General features: G+C 45.8%; 1 protein-coding gene across 1 annotated transcript in view; it reads right to left on the bottom strand.

Annotated features, from left to right (window-relative positions):
- Nucleotides 1-19,636, bottom strand: part of SERHL2 (serine hydrolase like 2) — a 109,241-nt gene that overhangs the window by 9,220 nt on the left and 80,385 nt on the right. The window contains exon 10 of the mRNA XM_053721331.1: nucleotides 14,223-14,257. Coding sequence (XP_053577306.1) covers nucleotides 14,223-14,257 — 35 coding nt within the window. The remainder of the gene's footprint in view (nucleotides 1-14,222; nucleotides 14,258-19,636) is intronic.

Genomic DNA, 19,636 nt, shown 5'->3' with positions numbered 1-19,636 from the left:
GTCATGAGACCTAAAACTTCCATGCACATAGCTACTGAAGGGAATGATTGAGACTGAAGGTTCCGACAAGCTGAAACCAATTTTAATCGTCTCCTGCCTGATAGAGACAGAGTCATGGACACTGAATCTATCTGGAAACCTAAAAAGGTGACCCTTGTCTGAGGAATCAAGGAACTTTTTGGTAAATTGATCCTCCAACCATGTCTTTGAAGAAACAACACTAGTTGATTCGTGTGAGATTCTGCAGAATGTAAAGACTGAGCTAGTACCAAGATATCATCCAAATAAGGAAACACCGCAATACCCCGTTCTCTGATTATAGAGAGTAGGACACAGAGAACCTTTGAAAAGATTCTTGGAGCTGTCGCTAGGCCAAATGGAAGAGCAACAAATTGGTAATGCCTGTATAGAAAAGAGAGTCTCAGAAACTGATAGTGGTCTGGATATGAATTGGAATATGAAGATATGCATTCTGTAAGTCTATTGTGGACATATAATGACCTTGCTGAACAAAAGGCAGAATAGTCCTTATAGTCACCCTTTTGAAAGTTGGCACTCTTACAAAATGATTCAAAATTTTCAGATCCAGAACTGGCCTGAATTAATTTTCTTTCTTTGGGACAATGAATAGATTTGAATAAAACCCCAGACCCTGTTCCTGAAATGGAACTGGTATGATTACCCCGGAAAGCTCCAGGTCTGAAATACACTTCAGAAAAGCCTGAGCCTTTACTGGATTTGCTGGGATGCATGAGAGAAAAAAATCTTCTCACAGGAGGTTTTACTCTGAATCCTATTCGGTATCCTTGAGAGACAATACTCTGAATCCATTGATTTTGAGCAGAATCTGCCCAAATACTTTGGAAGAATCTTAATCTGCCCCCTACCAGTTGAGGTGGAATGAGGGCCGCACCTTCATGCAGACTTGGGGGCTGGCTTTGGTTTCTTAAATGGTTTGGATTTATTCCAACTCGAAGAATGTTTCCAATTGGAACCAGATTCTTTCGGTTTCTGTTCCTTATTTTGTCGAAAGGAACGAAAACGGTTAGAAGCTTTAGATTTACCCTTAGGTCTTTTATCCTGAGGCAAAAAAAACTCCCTTCCCCCCAGTGACAGTTGAAATAATCAAATCCAACTGAGAACCAAATAAAATATTACCTTGGAAAGAAAGAGATAGTAATCTAGATTTAGATACCATGTCAGTATTACAATAATTGAGCCACAAAGCTCTTCTAGCTAAAATAGCTAAAGACATAGATTTAACATCAATTTTGATGATATCAAAAATGGCATCACAGATAAAATGATTAGCATGTTGAAACAAACAAACAATGCTAGACAAATCAGGATCTCTTTCCTGTTGCGCTAAACTTTCCAACCAAAAAGTTGATGCAGCTGCAACATCAGCCATAGAAATGGAAGGCCTGAGAAGATAGCCAGAATATAAATAAGCTTTCCTTAGATACGATTCAATTTTCCTATCTAAAGGGTCCTTAAAGGAAGTAATATCTTCTATAGGAATAGTAGTACGTTTGGCAAGAGTAGAAATAGCCCCATCAGCTCTGGGGATCTTTTCCCAAAACTCCAAATAACTGCTGGCAAAGAGTCACAATTTTTTAAACCAATGAAGAAGGGATAAAAAGAACCAGGCCTATTCCATTCCTTAGAAATCATATCAGAAATAGCATCAGGAACTGGAAAAACCTCTGGAGTAACCACAGGAGGTTTATAAACAGAGTTTAAACGTTTACTAGTTTTAGTATCAAGAGGACTAGTTTCCTCAATATCCAACGTAATCAACACCTCTTAACAAGGAACGAATATACTCCATTTTAAATAAATAAGTAGATTTGTCAGTGTCAATATCAGGTAGGACCTTCTGAATCAGATAGATCCTCATCAGAGGAGGATAATTCAGTATGTTGTCGGTCATTTGAAATTTCATCAACTTTATGAGAATTTTTAAAAGACCTTTTACGTTTAATAGAAAGTGGGATAGCAGACAAAGCTTTCTGAATCGCATCAGCAATAAAAACAGAATTTATGCTTACCTGAAAAATTACTTTCTCTTGCGGTGTATCCAGTCCACGGCTTCATCCTTTACTTGTGGGATATTCTCATTCCCTACAGGAAGTGGCAAAGAGAGCACACAGCAGAGCTGTCCATATAGCTCCCCCTCTAGCTCCACCCCACAGTCATTCAACCAAAGGTTAGGAAGAAAAAGGAGAAACCATAGGGTGCAGTGGTGACTGTAGTTTAAACAAAAAATTTTTTACCTGACTTAAATGCCAGGGCGGGCCGTGGACTGGATACACCGCAAGAGAAAGTAATTTATCAGGTAAGCATAAATTCTGTTTTCTCTTGCAAGGTGTATCCAGTCCACGGCTTCATCCTTTACTTGTGGGATACCAATACCAAAGCTTTAGGATGAAGGGAGGGAACAAGACAGGTACCTTAAACGGAAGGCACCACTGCTTGCAAAACCTTTCTCCCAAAAATAGCCTCCAAAGAAGCAAAAGTTTTGAATTTGTAAAATTTGGCAAAAGTATGCAGTGAAGACCAAGTCGCTGCCTTACAAATCTGTTCAACAGAAGCCTCATTTTTGAAAGCCCATGTGGAAGCCACTGCTCTGGTAGAATGAGCAGTAATTCTTTCAGGAGGCTGCTGGCCAGCAGTCTCATAGGCCAAACGGATGATGCTTTTCAGCCAAAAGGAAAGAGAGGTAGCAGTCGCTTTCTGACCTCTCCTCTTACCAGAATAGATAACAAACAAGGAAGATGTTTGTCTGAAATCCTTAGTTGCTTGTAAATAGAACTTTAAAGCACAAACTACATAAAGATTGTGTAACAGACGTTCCTTCTTCGAAGAAGGATTAGGACACAGAGAAGGAACAACTATTTCCTGGTTAATATTCTTGTTAGAAACAACTTTAGGAAGAAAACCAGGCTTGGTACGCAAAACTACCTTATCTGCGTGGAACACCAGGTAAGGTGAATCACACTGTAAGGCAGATAATTCTGAAACTCTTCGAGCAGAAGAGATAGCTACTAAAAACAAAACTTTCCAAGATAACAACTTAATATCAATGGAATGTAAAGGTTCAAACGGAACCCCTTGAAGAACTGAAAGAACTAGATTTAGACTCCATGGCGGAGCCACAGGTTTATAGACAGGCTTGATTCTGACTAAAGCCTGAGCAAACGCTTGAACGTCTGGTACCTCTGCCAGACGCTTGTATAAAAAGGATAGACAGAGCGGATATTTGTCCTTTTAAGGAACTAGCTGACAAACCTTTCTCCAATCCTTCTTGGAGAAAGGACAATATCCTGGGAATCCTAATCTTACTCCATGAGTAACCCTTGGATTCACACCAACAAAGATATTTCTGCCATATCTTATGGTAGATTTTCCTGGTGACAGGCTTTCTAGCCTGAATCAGAGTATCTATAACTGACTCAGAGAACCCACACTTTGATAGAATTAAGCGTTCAATCTCCAAGCAGACAGACGTAGAGAAACTAGATTTGGATGCTTGAACGGACCCTGTATTAGAAGATCCTGCCTCATTGGCAGTGTCCATGGTGGGACAGATGACATGTCCACTAGGTCTGCATACCAAGTCCTGCGTGGCCACGCAGGCGCTATCAGAATCACTGAAGCCTTCTCCTGCTTGATTTTGGCGACCAGACGCGGGAGGAGAGGAAATGGTGGAAAAACATAAGCCAGATTGAAGGACCAAGGCGCTGTTAGAGCATCTATCAATACCGCCTTGGGGTCCCGGGACCTGGACCCGTAGAGAGGAAGTTTGGCGTTCTGACGGGACGCCATCAGATCCAATTCTGGAGTGCCCCATAGCTGAGTCAGCTGGGAAAATACCTCCGGGTGGAGTTCCCACTCCCCCGGGTGAAAAGTCTGACGACTTAGAAAATCCGCCTCCCAGTTGTCTACTCCTGGGATGTGAATTGCTGAGAGATGGCAGGAGTGATCCTCCACCCACCTGATTATTTTGGTTACTTTCGTCATCGCTAGGGAACTCTTTGTTCCCCCCTGATGATTGACGTAAGCTACAGTCGTGATGTTGTCCGACTGAAATCTGATGAATTTGGCCGCAGCTAGTTGAGGCCATGCCTGAAGAGCGTTGAATATCGCCCTCAGTTGTAGAATGTTTATCGGGAGAAGCGTTTCTTCCCGAGACCATAAGCCCTGAGCTTTCAGGGAGTCCCAGACCGCACCCCAGCCTAACAGACTGGCGTCGGTCGTTACAATGACCCACTCTGGCCTGCGGAAACATATTCCCTGAGACAGGTGGTCCTGAGACAACCACCAGAGAAGAGAATCTCTGGTCTCCTGGTCCAACTGAATTTGAGGAGACAAATCTGCATAATCCCCATTCCACTGTTTTAGCATGCATAGTTGCAGTGGTCTGAGGTGTATCCGAGCAAAAGGGACTATGTCCATTGCCGCTACCATTAATCCGATTGCCTCCATGCACTGAGCTACAGATGGCAGAGGAATGGAATGAAGAACTCGGCAAGTAGTTAAAAGTTTCAACTTTCTGACCTCCGTCAGAAATATTTTCATTTCTGCTGAATCTATTAGTGTTCCTAGGAAGGGAACCCTTGTGAGTGGGGACAGAGAACTCTTTTTGACATTCACCTTCCACCCGTGAGACCTCAGAAAGGCCAATACAATCTCTGTGTGAGCCTTGGCTCTGTGAAAGGACGGGGCCTGAATTAAGATGTCGTCCAAATAAGGCGCCACTGCTATGCGCTGTGGTCTTAGAACCGCCAGAATGGACCCTAGCACCTTTATGAAAATTCTGGGAGCAGTGGCTAAACCGAATGGAAGAGCCACGAACTGGTAATGCTTGTCTAGGAAAGCGAACCTGAGGAACCGATGATGATCTTTGTGGATAGGGATATGCAGATATGCATCCTTTAGATCCACGGTAGTCATATATTGACCTTCCTGGATCATAGGTAAGATTGTCCGAATGGTCTCCATCTTGAATGATGGGACTCTGAGGAATCTGTTTAGAATTTTTAGATCCAGGATTGGTTTGAAAGTTCCTTCTTTTTTGGGAACCACAAACAGGTTTGAGTAAAAACCCAGACCTTGTTCTGCAATTGGAACTGGGTATATCACTCCCATCGTATGTAGATCTTCTACACAGCGTAAGAACGCCTCTTTCTTTGTCTGGTCTGTAGACAGACGAGAAATGTGGAACCTTCCCCTTGGAGGGGAGTCCTTGAATTCTAGAAGATATCCCTGGGTAACAATCTCTAATGCCCAGGGATCGTGAACATCTCTTGCCCAGGCCTGAGCGAAGAGAGAGAGTCTGCCCCCCTACTAGATCCTGTCCCGGATCGGGGGCTACCCCTTCATGCTGTCTTGGTAGCAGCTGCAGGCTTTTTGGCCTGCTTACCCTTTTTCCAGCCCTGGTAAGGCTTCCAGGTTTCCTTGGGCTGTGAAGCGTTACCCTCTTGCTTTGCAGCTGTAGAGGCTGAAGCCGGACCGCTCCTGAAGTTACGAAAGGAATGAAAATTAGCTTTGTTTCTAGCCTTAAAGGGCTTTTCCTGAGGGAGAGCATGGCCCTTTCCCCCGGTGATTTCTGAAATCTCTTTCAATTCTGGCCCGAAAAGGGTCTTTCCCTTGAAAGGGATATTTAATCATTTGGATTTTGACAACACATCGGCCGACCATGACTTGAGCCAAAGCGCTCTGCGTGCCATAATGGCGAAACCTGAATTTTTTGCCACTAACTTAGCTAACTGCAAGGCGGCATCTGTGATAAAAGAATTAGCCAGCTTTAGAGCCTTAATTCTATCCATAATTTCGTCATATGAGGTCTCCGTCTGGAGCGACTCCTCCAGCGCCTCAAACCAGAAAGCTGCTGCAGTAGTTACAGGAATAATGCAGGCAATAGGTTGGAGAAGGAAACCTTGTTGAACAAAAAATTTCTTAAGTAAACCTTCCAATTTTTTATCCATAGGATCTTTAAAAGCACAACTGTCTTCAATTGGTATGGTTGTGCGCTTAGCAAGTGAAGAAACAGCCCCCTCTACCTTAGGGACAGTCTGCCACGAGTCCCGCCTGGGGTCAGTTATGGGGAACATTTTCTTAAAAATAGGGGGGGGGGGGAACAAAAGGGACACCTGGCCTATCCCACTCCCTAGTAACAATATCCGCCACCCTTTTAGGGATCGGAAACGTATCAGTGTATACAGGGACCTCTAGGTACTTGTCCATTTTACACAATTTCTCTGGGACCACCATAGGATCACAATCATCCAGAGTGGCTAATACCTCCCTGAGCAATACACGGAGGTGTTCCAGTTTAAATTTAAACGCTAATGAATCTGACTCTGCCTGATGAGAAACCTTTCCTGAGTCGGAAATTTCTCCCTCAGACATCAAATCCCTCACCCCCATTTCGGAGTGTTGTGAGGGTACATCAGATAAGGCTACCAAAGCTTCAGACTGCTCATAATCTGTTCTTAAAACAGAGCTATCGCGCTTTGCAGGAAAAACTGGCAGTTTGGATAGAAAGGCCGCAAGGGAATTATCCATGACTAGTTGTTGCAATGTAATAGGGGCAGACGCACTAGAGGTACTAGGCATCGCTTGAGCGGGCGTAACTGGTTGTGACACATGGGGAGAGGTAGGCGGACTATCCTCATTACCTTCAGTCTGAGAATCATCTAGGGCCACACTTTTAAGAGCAACAATATGATCTTTAAAGTGTATAGACATATTAGTGCAATTGGGACACATTCTGAGAGGGGGTTACACCATGGCTTCTAAACACATTGAACAAGGATTTTCCTTAGTGTCAGACATGTTTAACAGACTAGTAGCATACACAAGCAGGCTTGGAAAACACTTTAATCAAATAAAAAACACAATTTGAATTTTTTTTACTGTGCCTTTAAGAAATAAAAAGAGAACACAATTTTACAAAACAGTGAAAAATGCACCAATCCTTTTGACATTTTCACAGTATGTACCTAAGGCTTTAATATGATTTCACAGCAAGTTTCAGAATGATTAACCCCTTAATGCCAAAACCGGAGCAGCCTAAAGCCAACAACCGGTTAATTAACTACAGCACCTTGCCACAGCTTACTGCTGTGGCCCTACCTGCCCTTAGGGATCAGTTTTGGGGGAATAAAGCTTCTTCTAGGCCCTCAATCAGCAGCTGGACCCTCCATGTGAAGCAGCATGAAACAGTCTTTCAATTCTAACTGCGCATCTGAGGCGCAAAATTAGGCCCCTCCCACTCCACAGTTGTGAGGCCTACAAAAATCCCTTCTAAGTGACTAAATTTATGCCATGTGGATAATAACCCCAGTAAAACACCCCAAAGTGCTTAAAAAGGTGTCTCCAACGAGTATTTCTTAAATAAATAATCGATTGCCCTGCATTAGTGTCAACCAGCCTATTTAGCCCTGTCATGTAAGCATTCAATTCTATACTAAGTCTCAGAACATAGCTTACCCTCCCCACATGGGGATCTTGTCAGTCTTCTAGCATTATCTCAGTCTTGTCTAGAAATAAATGACTGAACATACCTTATTGCAGTCAAGCCTGCAAACTGTTCCCCCCAACTGAAGTTTTCTGGTACTCCTCAGTCCTGTGTGGGAACAGCAGTGGATTTTAGTTACAACATGCTAAAATCATTTTCCTCTCAGCAGAATTCTTCATCACTTTTCTGCTAGAGAGTAAATAGTACAAACCGGTACCATTTAAAAATAACAAACTCTTGATTGAAGATATAAAACTACAAATCTAACACCACATTCACTTTACCCTCCCGTAGAGAGACCCTAGTGCTTAGAGCCGGCAAAGAGAATGACTGGGGGGTGGAGCTAGAGGGGGAGCTATATGGACAGCTCTGCTGTGTGCTCTCTTTGCCACTTCCTGTAGGGAATGAGAATATCCCAAAAGTAAAGGATGAAGCCGTGGACTGGATACACCTTGCAAGAGAAATTACAGCTAAACACAAACACTGCAGTAATGTAAAAATAGCCCTAACATAGCATGTTATTGTACTGCGTAAAGGGAAGCTACAGGGCGTTACAGTACTAAAACCCAATAACATTGTAACATACTTCTGGCATTCTGCGTTTGTATGAGTTATTTATATCAGTACTCACCCCTTGCAATGTCTAGTACGCAGCAGCTGAAAGGGACAGGAGTACGAGTTATATATATCAGCACTCACTGATCCCTTGTAATGTCTAGTACGCAGCAGCTGAAAGGGATATGAATATGAGTTATATACATCAGTACTCACCCCTTGTAATGTCTAGTACGCAGCAGATTAAAGGGATATGAATACGAGTTATATACATCAGTACTCACCCCTTATAATGTCTAGTACACGGCAGCTGAAAGGGATATGAATATGAGTTATATACATCAGTACTCACTGACCCCTTGTAATGTCTAGTACGCAGCAGCTGAAAGGGATAGGAGTACGAGTTATATACATCAGTACTCACTGAACCCTTGTAATGTATAGTACGCAGCAGCTGAAAGGGCTATGAATACGAGTTATATACATCAGTACTCAGCCCTTGTAATGTCTAGTACGCAGCAGCTGAAAGGGATATGAATACGAGTTATATACATCAGTACTCACCCTTTGTAATGTCTAGTACACAGCAGCTGAAAGGGATATGAATACGAGTTATATACATCAGTACTCACCCCTTGTAATGTCTAGTACACAGCAGCTGAAAGGGATATGAATACGAGTTATATACATCAGTACTCACCCCTTGTAATGTCTAGTACACAGCAGATTAAAGGGATATGAATACGAGTTATAAACAACAGTACTCCCCCCTTGTAATGTCTAGTACACAGCAACTGAAAGGGATATGAATACGAGTTATATACATCAGTACTCACCCCTTGTAATGTCTAGTACACAGCAACTGAAAGGGATATGAATACGAGTTATATACATCAGTACTCACTGACCCCTTGTAATGTCTAGTACATAGCAGATTAAAGGGATATGAATACGAGTTATATACAACAGTACTCACCCCTTGTAATGTCTAGTACACAGCAGCTGAAAGGGATATTAATACGAGTTATATACATCAGTACTCACCCCTTGTAATGTCTAGTACACAGCAGCTGAAAGGGATATGAATACGAGTTATATACATCAGTACTCACTGACCCCTTGTAATGTCTAGTACATAGCAGATTAAAGGGATATGAATACGAGTTATATACATCAGTACTCACCCCTTGTAATGTCTAGTATGCAGCAGCTAAAAGGGATATGAATACGAGTTATATACATCAGTACTCACCCCTTGTAATGTCTAGTACACAGCAGATTAAAGGGATATGAATACGAGTTATATACATCAGTACTCACCCCTTGTAATGTCTAGTACACAGCAGATTAAAGGGATATGAAACACACATTATTTATTTCATGACTAAGAGCAGTGATTTTAAGCGTCTTTCTAATTTACTACTATTATCAATTTTTATTTGTTCTGTTGGTATCTTTATTTGAAAAGGATGAATGTAAGCTTAGGAGCCAAGTCATTTTTTAGGGTTCAGCACCTTGGTAAATCTTGCTGATTGGTGGCTACATTTAGCTCTGACTGAACCATGAAAGAAAAATTTGGGGTTTCATGTCACATCAATGACAGTATATCTGCTTCAGCAGAGGCCATATGACAGATTACGGAAGTGCAGACAGCAGCTGTGTGTTATCTCATACTCATGCCATAGGCAGTATTTGTTCATTTGTAAAATTCCGAGACTGCCGCACACAGTCTAAGGGAGAGCCTCACTAACGCGTACTAGCTGGGGGAGCTCCTCACTAACTCGTGTACTAGCTGGGGTAGCTCCTCACTAACACGTACTAGCTGGGGGAGCTCCTCACTAACGTGTACTAGCTGGGGGAGCTCCTCACTAACGTGTACTAGCTGGGAGAGCTCCTCACTAACGTGTACTAGCTGGGAGAGCTCCTCACTAACACGTACTAGCTGGGGGAGCTCCTCACTAACGTGTACTAGCTAGGGGATAGCCTCACTAATGCGTACTAGCTGGGGGAGCTCCTCACTAAGACGTACTAGCTGGGGGAGCTCCTCACTAACGTGTACTAGCTGGGGTAGCTCCTCACTAACACATACTAGCTGGGGGAGCTCCTCACTAACGTGTACTAGCTGGGGGAGCTCCTCACTAACGTGTACTAGCTGGGGAGCTCCTCACTAACGTGTACTAGATGGGGGAGCTCCTCACTAACGTGTACTAGCTGGGGGAGCTCCTCACTAACGTGTACTAGCTGGGGGAGCTCCTCACTAACACGTACTAGCTGCGGGAGCTCCTCACTAATGTGTACTAGCTGGGGGAGCTCGTCACTAATGTGTACTAGCTGGGGGAGCTCCTCACTAACGTGTACTAGATGGGGGAGCTCCTCACTAACGTGTACTAGCTGGGGGAGCTCCTCACTAACGTGTACTAGCTGGGGGAGCTCCTCACTAACGTGTACTAGCTGGGGGAGCTCCTCACTAACATGTACTAGCTGGGGGAGCTCCTCACTAACGTGTACTAGCTGGGGGAGCTCCTCACTAACACGTACTAGCTGGGGGAGCTCCTCACTAACACGTACTAGCTGGGGTAGCTCCTCACTAACACGTAATAGCTGGGGTAGCTCCTCACTAACACGTAATAGCTGGGGTAGCTCCTCACTAACACGTAATAGCTGGGGTAGCTCCTCACTAACACGTACTAGCTGGGGGAGCTCCTCACTAACGTGTACTAGCTGGGAGAGCTCCTCACTAACGTGTACTAGCTGGGGTAGCTCCTGACTAACACGTACTAGCTGGGGGAGCTCCTCACTAACACGTACTAGCTGGGGTAGCTCCTCACTAACACGTAATACCTGGGGTAGCTCCTCACTAACACGTAATAGCTGGGGTAGCTCCTCACTAACACGTACTAGCTGGGGGAGCTCCTCACTAACGTATACTAGCTGGGAGAGCTCCTCACTAACGTGTACTAGCTGGGGTAGCTCCTCACTAACACGTACTAGCTGGGGGAGCTCCTCACTAACACGTACTAGCTGGGGTAGCTCCTCACTAACACGTACTAGCTGGGGGAGATCCTCACTAACGCGTACTAGCTGGGGGAGCTCCTCACTAACACGTACTAGCTGGGGGAGCTCCTCACTAACGCGTACTAGCTGGGGGAGCTCCTCACTAACGCGTACTAGCTGGGGGAGCTCCTCACTAACACGTACTAGCTGGGGGAGCTCCTCACTAACGCGTACTAGCTGGGGGAGCTCCTCACTAACGTGTACTAGCTGGCGTAGCTCCTCACTAACGTGTACTAGCTGGGGGATAGCCTCACTAACGCGTACAAGATGGGGGAGCTCCTCACTAACGTGTACTAGATGGGGTAGCTCCTCACTAACACGTACTAGCTGGGGGAGAGCCTCACCAACGTGTACTAGCTGGGGTAGCTCCTCACTAACGCGTACTAGCTGGGGTAGCTCCTAACTAACGTGTACTAGCTGGGGGAGGTCCTCCCTAACGTGTACTAGCTGGGGTAGCTCCTCACTAACACGTACTAGCTGGGGGAGAGCCTAACTAACGTGTACTAGCTGGGGGATAGCCTCACTAACGCGTACTAGCTGGGGTAGCTCCTCACTAACACGTACTAGCTGGGGGAGAGCCTCACTAACATGTACTAGCTTGGGGAACTCCTCACTAACGCGTACTAGCTGGGAGAGCTACTCACTAACGTCTACTAGCTGGGGGAGAGCCTCACTAACGTGTACTAGCTGGGGGAGAGCCTAACTAACGCGTACTAGCTGGGGGAGCACCTAACTAATGCGTACTAGCTGGGGGAGCTCCTCACTAACGCGTACTAGCTGGTGGAGCTACTCACTAACGCGTACTAGCTGGGAGAGCTACTCACTAACGTCTACTAGCTGGGGGAGAGCCTCACTAACGTGTACTAGCTGGGGGAGCTCCTCACTAATGCGTACTAGCTAGGGGATAGCCTCACTAACGTGTACTAGCTGGGGGAGCTCCTCACTTACGTGTACTAGCTGGGGGAGCTCCTCACTAACGTGTACTAGCTGGGGGAGCTCCTCACTAACACGTACTAGCTGGGGGAGCTCCTCACTAACACGTACTAGCTGGGGTAGCTCCTCACTAACGTGTACTAGCTGGGGTAGCTCCTCACTAACGTGTACTAGCTGGGGGAGCTCCTCACTAACGTGTACTAGCTGGGGGAGCTCCTCACTAACGTGTACTAGCTGGGGGAGAGCTTCACTAACGTGTACTAGCTGGGGTAGCTCCTCACTAACACGTACTAGCTTGGGGAGAGCCTCACTAATGTGTACTAGCTGGGGGAGCTCCTCACTAACGTGTACTAGCTGGGGTAGGTCCTCACTAACGCGTACTAGCTGGGGGAGCACCTAACTAACGCGTACTAGCTGGGGGAGCGCCTCATTAACGTGTACTAGCTGGGGGAGCGCCTCACTAACGTGTACTAGCTGGGGGAGCACCTAACTAACGCGTACTAGCTGGGGGAGCGCCTAACTAACGCGTACTAGCTGGGGGAGCTCCTCACTAACGCGTACTAGCTGGGGGAGCTCCTCACTAACGTGGACTAGCTGGGGGAGCGCCTCACTAACGTGTACTAGCTGGGGGAGCGCCTCACTAACGTGTACTAGCTGGGGGAGCGCCTAACTAACGCGTACTAGCTGGGGGAGCGCCTCACTAACGTGTACTAGCTGGGGGAGCACCTTACTAACGCGTACTAGCTGGGGGAGCTCCTCACTAACGTGTACTAGCTGGGGGAGCTCCTCACTAACACGTACTAGATGGGGGAGCTCCTTACTAACACGTACTAGATGGGGGAGCTCCTCACTAACGTGTACTAGCTGGGGTAGAGCCTAACTAACGCGTACTAGCTGGGGGAGCACCTAACTAATGCGTACTAGCTGGGGGAGCTCCTCACTAACACGTACTAGCTGGTGGAGCTACTCACTAACGCGTACTAGCTGGGGGATCTCCTCACTAACGCGTACTAGCTGGGGGAGCGCCTAACTAACGCGTACCAGCTGGGGGAGCGCCTCACTAACGTGTACTAGCTGGGGTAGCTCCTCACTAACGCGTACTAGCTGAGGGAGCTCCTCACTAATGCGTACTAGCTGGGGGAGCTCCTCACTAACGCGAACTAACTGGGGGAGCTACTCACTAACGCGTACTAGCTGGGGGAGCGCCTAAGTAACGTGTACTAGCTGGGGGAGCGCCTAACTAACGCGTACTAGCTGGGGGAGCGCCTAACTAACGCGTACTAGCTGGGGGAGCTCCTCACTAACGCGTACTAGCTGGGGGAGCTCCTCACTAATGCGTACTAGCTGGGGGAGCGCCTCACTAACGCGTACTAGCTGGGGGAGCTCCTCACTAACGCGTACTAGCTGGGGGAGCGCCTAACTAACGCGAACTAGCTGGGAGAGCGCCTAACTAACGTGTACTAGCTGGGGGAGAGCCTCACTAACGCGTACTAGCTGGGGGAGAGCCTCACTAACGCGTACTAGCTGGGGAGAACCTCACTAACGCGTACTAGCTGGGGGAGCGCCTCACTAACGCGTACTAGCTGGGGGAGCTCCTCACTAACGCGTACTAGCTGGGGGAGCGCCTAACTAACGCGAACTAGCTGTGGGAGCGCCTAACTAACGTGTACTAGCTGGGGGAGAGCCTCACTAACGCGTACTAGCTGGGGGAGAGCCTCACTAACGCGTACTAGCTGGGGAGAACCTCACTAACGCGTACTAGCTGGGGTAGCTCCTCACTAATGTGTACTAGCTGGGGGGGGCGCCTCACTAACGTGTACTAGCTGGGGGAGCGCCTAACTAACGCGTACTAGCTGGGGGAGCGCCTAACTGACGCGTACTAGCTGGGGGAGTGCCTAACTAACGTGTACTGCCTGGGGGAGCACCTAACTAACGTGTACTAGCTGGGGGAGCGCCTAACTAACGCGTACTAGCTGGGGGAGAGCCTAACTAACGCGTACTAGCTGGGGGAGCGCCTAACTAACGCGTACTAGCTAGGGGAGCTCCTCACTAACGCGTACTAGCTGGGGGAGAGCCTCACTAACCCGTACTAGCTGGGGGAGCACCCGGAACGGTGCGTGTGCACGTGTTTGCGTGTGCTTTGTCTTGTTCATACCATAGTGACTCGAATATCTCGGCTGAAAGTGACACCTGCAACAGACAGAAGAGAAAGTAAACACCCTAAGAATAATATAAAATGTAGAATTATGTGCAATAATACAACTTTGCCATAGACTTTCATGATTCATTTTGCCTCATTTTCCTGTAATTTAAAGGGACAGTCTACTTGAAAAAACTAAACTTATGCTTACCTGATAAATTGATTTCTTCTATGGTAAGACGAGTCCATGGATTCATCCTTTACTTGTGGGATATAGTCCTGCTGCTAACAGGAAGTGGCAAAGAGCACCACAGCAGAGTTGTCTATATAGCTCCTCCCTTAGCTCCACCCCCCAGTCATTCGACCGAAGGTACAGGAAGAGGTGACTGAAGTTTAATTCAAAAAAATATAATCTGTCTTAAAATGACAGGGCGGGCCGTGGACTCGTCTTACCATAGAAGAAATCAATTTATCAGGTAAGCATAAATTTAGTTTTCTTCTATAAAGGTAAGACGAGTCCACGGATTCATCCTTTACTTGTGGGATACAATACCAAAGCTACAGGACACAGATGAACGGGAGGGACAAGACAGATGGTTAAACAGAAGGCACCACTGCTTGAAGAACTTTTCTCCCAAAAATAGCCTCCGAAGAAGCAAAGCTATAAAATTTGGAAAATTTGGAAAAAGTATGAAACGAAGACCAAGTCGCAGCCATACAAATCTGTTCAATAGAAGCATAATTTTTAAAAGCCCATGTGGAAGCCACCGCTCTAGTAGAATGAGCTGTAATTCTTCAGGAGGTTGCTGTCCAGCAGTCTCGTATGCCAAATGGATGATGCTTTTCAGCCAAAAGGCAAGAGAGGTAGCCGTAGCTTTTTGACCTCTACGTTTTCCAGAATATACAACAAACAAAGAAGATGTTTGACGGAAATATTTGGTTGCTTGCAAGTAAAACTTTAAAGCACGAACCACGTCCAAATTGTGCAATAGACGCTCCTTCTTAGAGGAAGGATTAGGACACAGAGAAGGAACAACAATTTCCTGATTAATATTCTTATTAGTAACAACCTTAGGAAGGAATCCAGGTTTGGTACGCAAAACCAACTTATCAGCATGGAAAACAAGATAAGGCGAGTCGCAATGCAATGCAGATAGTTCAGAAACTCTTCGAGCCGAAGAGATAGCAACTAAAAACAGAACTTTCCAAGATAGAAGCTTAATATCTATGGAATGCATAGGTTCAAAATGGAACCCCTTGAAGAACTTTAAGAACTAAATTCAAACTCCATGGCGGAGCAACAGGTTTAAACACAGGCTTGATTCTAACTAAAGCCTGACAGAACGACTGAACGTCTGGAACATCTGCCAGACGATTGTGCAGTAGAATTGATAAAGCAGATATCTGTCCCTTTAAGGAAATAGCTGATAGCACCTTCTCCAATCCTTCTTGGAGAAAGGAGAAAATCATAGGAATCCTGCTCTTACTCCATGAGTAGGCCTTTGGATATGCACCAATAAAGATATTTACACCATATCTTATGATAAATTTTCCTGGTGACAGGCTTTCGAGCCTGAACCAAGGTATCTATGACCGACTCCGAGAAACCCCGCTTGGATAAGATCAAGCATTCAATCTCCAAGCAGTCAGCCGCAGAGAAACTAGATTTGGATGCTGGAACGGACCTTGAATCAGAAGGTCCTGTCTCAGTGGCAGAGTCCATGGTGGAAGAGATGACATGTCCACCAGGTCTGCATACCAAATCCTGCGTGGCCACGCAGGTGCTATCAAAATCACCGAAGCTCTCTCCTGTTTGATTCTGGCAATCAAACGAGGAAGGAGAGGAAATGGTGGAAACACATAAGCCAGGTTGAACGACCAGGGTACTGCTAGAGCATCTATCAGTACTGCCTAAGGATCCCTTGACCTGGACCCGTAACGAGGAAGTTTGGCGTTCTGAAGAGACGCCATCAGATCCAATTCTGGTGTGCCCTGTTGCTGAATCAATTGTGCAAACACCTCTGGATGGAGTTCCCACTCCCCCGGATGAAAAGTCTGACGACTTAGAAAATCCGCTTCCCAGTTCTTCACCTCTGGGATATAGATTGCTGATAGATGGCAAGAGTTTGCCTCTGCCCATCGAATTATTTTGGTAACTTCTATCATCGCTAGAGAACTCTTTGTTCCCCCCTGATGATTGATATATGATACAGTCGTGATATTGTCCGACTGGAATCTTATGAATCTGGCTGACGCCAGCTGAGGCCACACCTGAAGCGCGTTGAATATCGCTCTCAGTTCTAGAATATTTATTGGGAGGAGAGCCTCCTCCTGAGTCCACAAACCTTGAGCTTTCAGGGAATTCCAGACTGCACCCCAGCCCAGTAGGCTGGCATCCGTCGTCACTATGACCCACGCTGGCCTGCGGAAACACATTCCGTTGGACAGATGATCCTGCGACAACCACCAAAGAAGAGAGTCTCTGGTCTCTTGGTCCAGATTTATCCGAGGAGATAAATCTGCATAATCCCCATTCCACTGTTTGAGCATGCATAGTTGCAGTGGTCTGAGATGTAAGTGAGCAAACGGAACTATGTCCATTGCCGCTACCATTAAGCAAATTACCTCCATACACTGAGCCACTGACGGCCGAGGAATGGAAGAGGTCGGCAGATGGATAAAATGTTTGATTTCCTGACCTCCGTCAGAAATTTTTTCATGTCCACCGAATCTATCAGAGTTCCCAGGAATGGAACTCTTGTGAGAGGGAAAAGTGAATTTTTTTTTTTTTTACGTTCACCTTCCACCCGTGAGATCTTAGAAAAGCCAACACGATGTTCGTGTGAGACTTGGCTAGTTGGTAAGTCGACGCCTGGATTAAGACATCGTCCAGATAAGGCGCCACAGCTATGCCCCGCGGCCTTAGAACCGCCAGAAGGGACCCTAGCACCTTTGTGAAAATTCTGGGAGCCGTGGCCAACCCGAAGGGAAGAGCCACCAACTGGTAATGCTTGTCCAGAAAGGTGAACCTGAGGAACTGGTGGTGATCTTTGTGGATAGGAATGTGTAGATACGCATCCTTTAAGTCCACGTGGTCATATATTGACCCTCCTGGATCACCGGCAAAATAGTCTGAATGGTCTCCATCTTGAAGGATGGGACTCTGAGGAATTTGTTTAGGATCTTGAGATCCAAAATTGGTCTGAAGGTTCCTCTTTTTTGGGAACCACAAACAGGCTGGAGTAGAACCCGTGCCCCTGTTCTGTTTTCGGAACTGGGCAGATCACTCCCATGGTATATAGGTCTACTACACAGCATAAGAACGCCTCTCTTTTTGTCTGGTTTACAGACAATTGAGAAAGATGGAATCTCCCCCTTGGGGGAGAATCCTTGAAATCTAGAAGACACCCCTGGGTTAGATTTCTAAAGCCCAGGAGTCCTGAACGTCTATTGCCCAAGCCTGAGCGAAGAGAGAACGTCTGCCCCCTACTAGATCCGTTCCCGGATCGGGGGCTACCCCTTCATGCTGTCTTGGTGGCAGCAGCGGGCTTCTCGGCCTGTTTACCCTTGTTCCAAGTCTGGTTAGGTCTCCAGACTGACTTGGATTGAGCAAAATTCCCCTCTTGCTTTGCGGCAGGGGAAGAGGTAGAGGGACCACCTTTGAAGTTTCAAAAGGAACGAAAATTATTTTGTTTGGTCCTCATCTTATTTGTCTTATCCTGAGGAAGGGCATGGCCTTTCCCTCCAGTGATGTCTGAAATTATCTCTTTCAGTTAAGGCCCGAATAGGGTCTTACCCTTGAAAGGGATGGCTAAAAGCTTAGCCTTTGATGACACATCAGCAGACCAGGACTTAAGCTATAACGCTCTACACGCTAAAATTGCAAAACCTGAATTCTTTGCCGCTAATTTAGCCAGTTGAAAAGCGGCATCTGTAATGAAAGAATTAGCTAGCTTGAGAGCCCTAATTCTATCCAGAATATCATCTAATGGGGTCTCAACCTGAAGAGCCTCTTCCAGAGCCTCGAACCAAAAGGACGCTGCAGTAGTTACGGGAACAATGCACGCTATAGGTTGGAGAAAAAAACCTTGATGAACAAATATTTTCTTCAGGAGACCCTCTAATTTTTTATCCATAGGATCTTTGAAAAGCACAACTGTCCTCAATAGGTATAGTTGTACACTTAGCCTGCATGAGGGACACATTCTAAGTGGAGGTTCCACAATGGCTTCTAAACATATTGAACATTGACTTTCTTCAATGTCAGACATGTTGAACAGGCTAGTAATGACTACAAACAAGCATGAAAACACTTTATTTAGTGAAAAAAATAACAATCTTAAAAAACGTTACTGCGCCTTTAAGAGAAATAAAGCATACACGTTCTGCAAAACAGCCTAAACATGCACCAAATTTTTCAAAATTTTGTATGTAGACACAATATAGGTAGTTAAGATTGCACAACAATTTTTTTTTAACAATTAACCCCTTAACTTGCAAACCGGATCGAAAATAGGTCCAGATCCGGAAAAAAACTCTCAGCACCTTGCCACAGCCCTGCTGTGGCCCTAACTGCCCTCAGGGATCGAAAATGTGGGGTAAAAGCTTCGATTTGGCCCAAAACATACACCAGGGCCCTCAGGAGTTAGAGCTTGCTGCTTGCTGATCAAACTAACTGCGCATCTGAGGCGCGAAAATAGGCCCCGCCCATCTCACTTGATGTCTCCACAGCCTTACAGAATCGCACCAGAGCGGTTATAACTAGCCATGTGGGTTCTGAGACCCAAAAGTTAAGCCATGTGTGCCCTTAATAAAGCTGCCCAAAACGTTATTGTCCACAAAAACGTTAAAGCACTCCCCAGTCAAAAAACGTTTGCTCCCAAACATTTGCAATTCAGTGTCAACCATATTTGTAATTGGCCCCATATGCAAGCTAAGTAATGCCCTTCTTTTAGCTCTAGGATTACTGCTTACCCTTACCCTCCTGAGTATAATGTCAGCCTTTCTGAAATGCACAGTCTCTCCAGAAAAATATGACTGAACATACCTCATTGCTGCATAGCATGAAACCGTTCCTCACACTGAAATTTCCTGTACTCCTCAGCCTCTATGGGAACAGCAATGGATCTTAGTTACAAATGCAAAGATCATCATCCTCCAAGCAGCAGTCTTCATCCATCTGCTGCCTGAGAGTAAATAGTACACACCGGTACCATTTTAAATAACAAACTCTTGCTTGAAGAAATTAAAAACTAATATTTTATCACCTCTTTCCCTTTACCTTTCCTAGTACTTAGAGTAGGCAAAGAGAATGACTGGGGGATGGAGCTAAGGGAGGAGCTATATAGACAGCTCTGCTGTGGTGCTCTTTGCCACTTCCTGTTAGCAGGAGGACTATATCCCACAAGTAAAGGATGAATCCGTGGACT

Source organism: Bombina bombina, chromosome 7 (assembly GCF_027579735.1).
Source record: "Bombina bombina isolate aBomBom1 chromosome 7, aBomBom1.pri, whole genome shotgun sequence".
NCBI classification, from domain to species: Eukaryota; Metazoa; Chordata; class Amphibia; order Anura; family Bombinatoridae; genus Bombina; species Bombina bombina.
The sequence above is the reverse complement of the archived record's forward strand: the minus strand, read 5'-3'. Positions and strand labels throughout refer to the sequence as shown.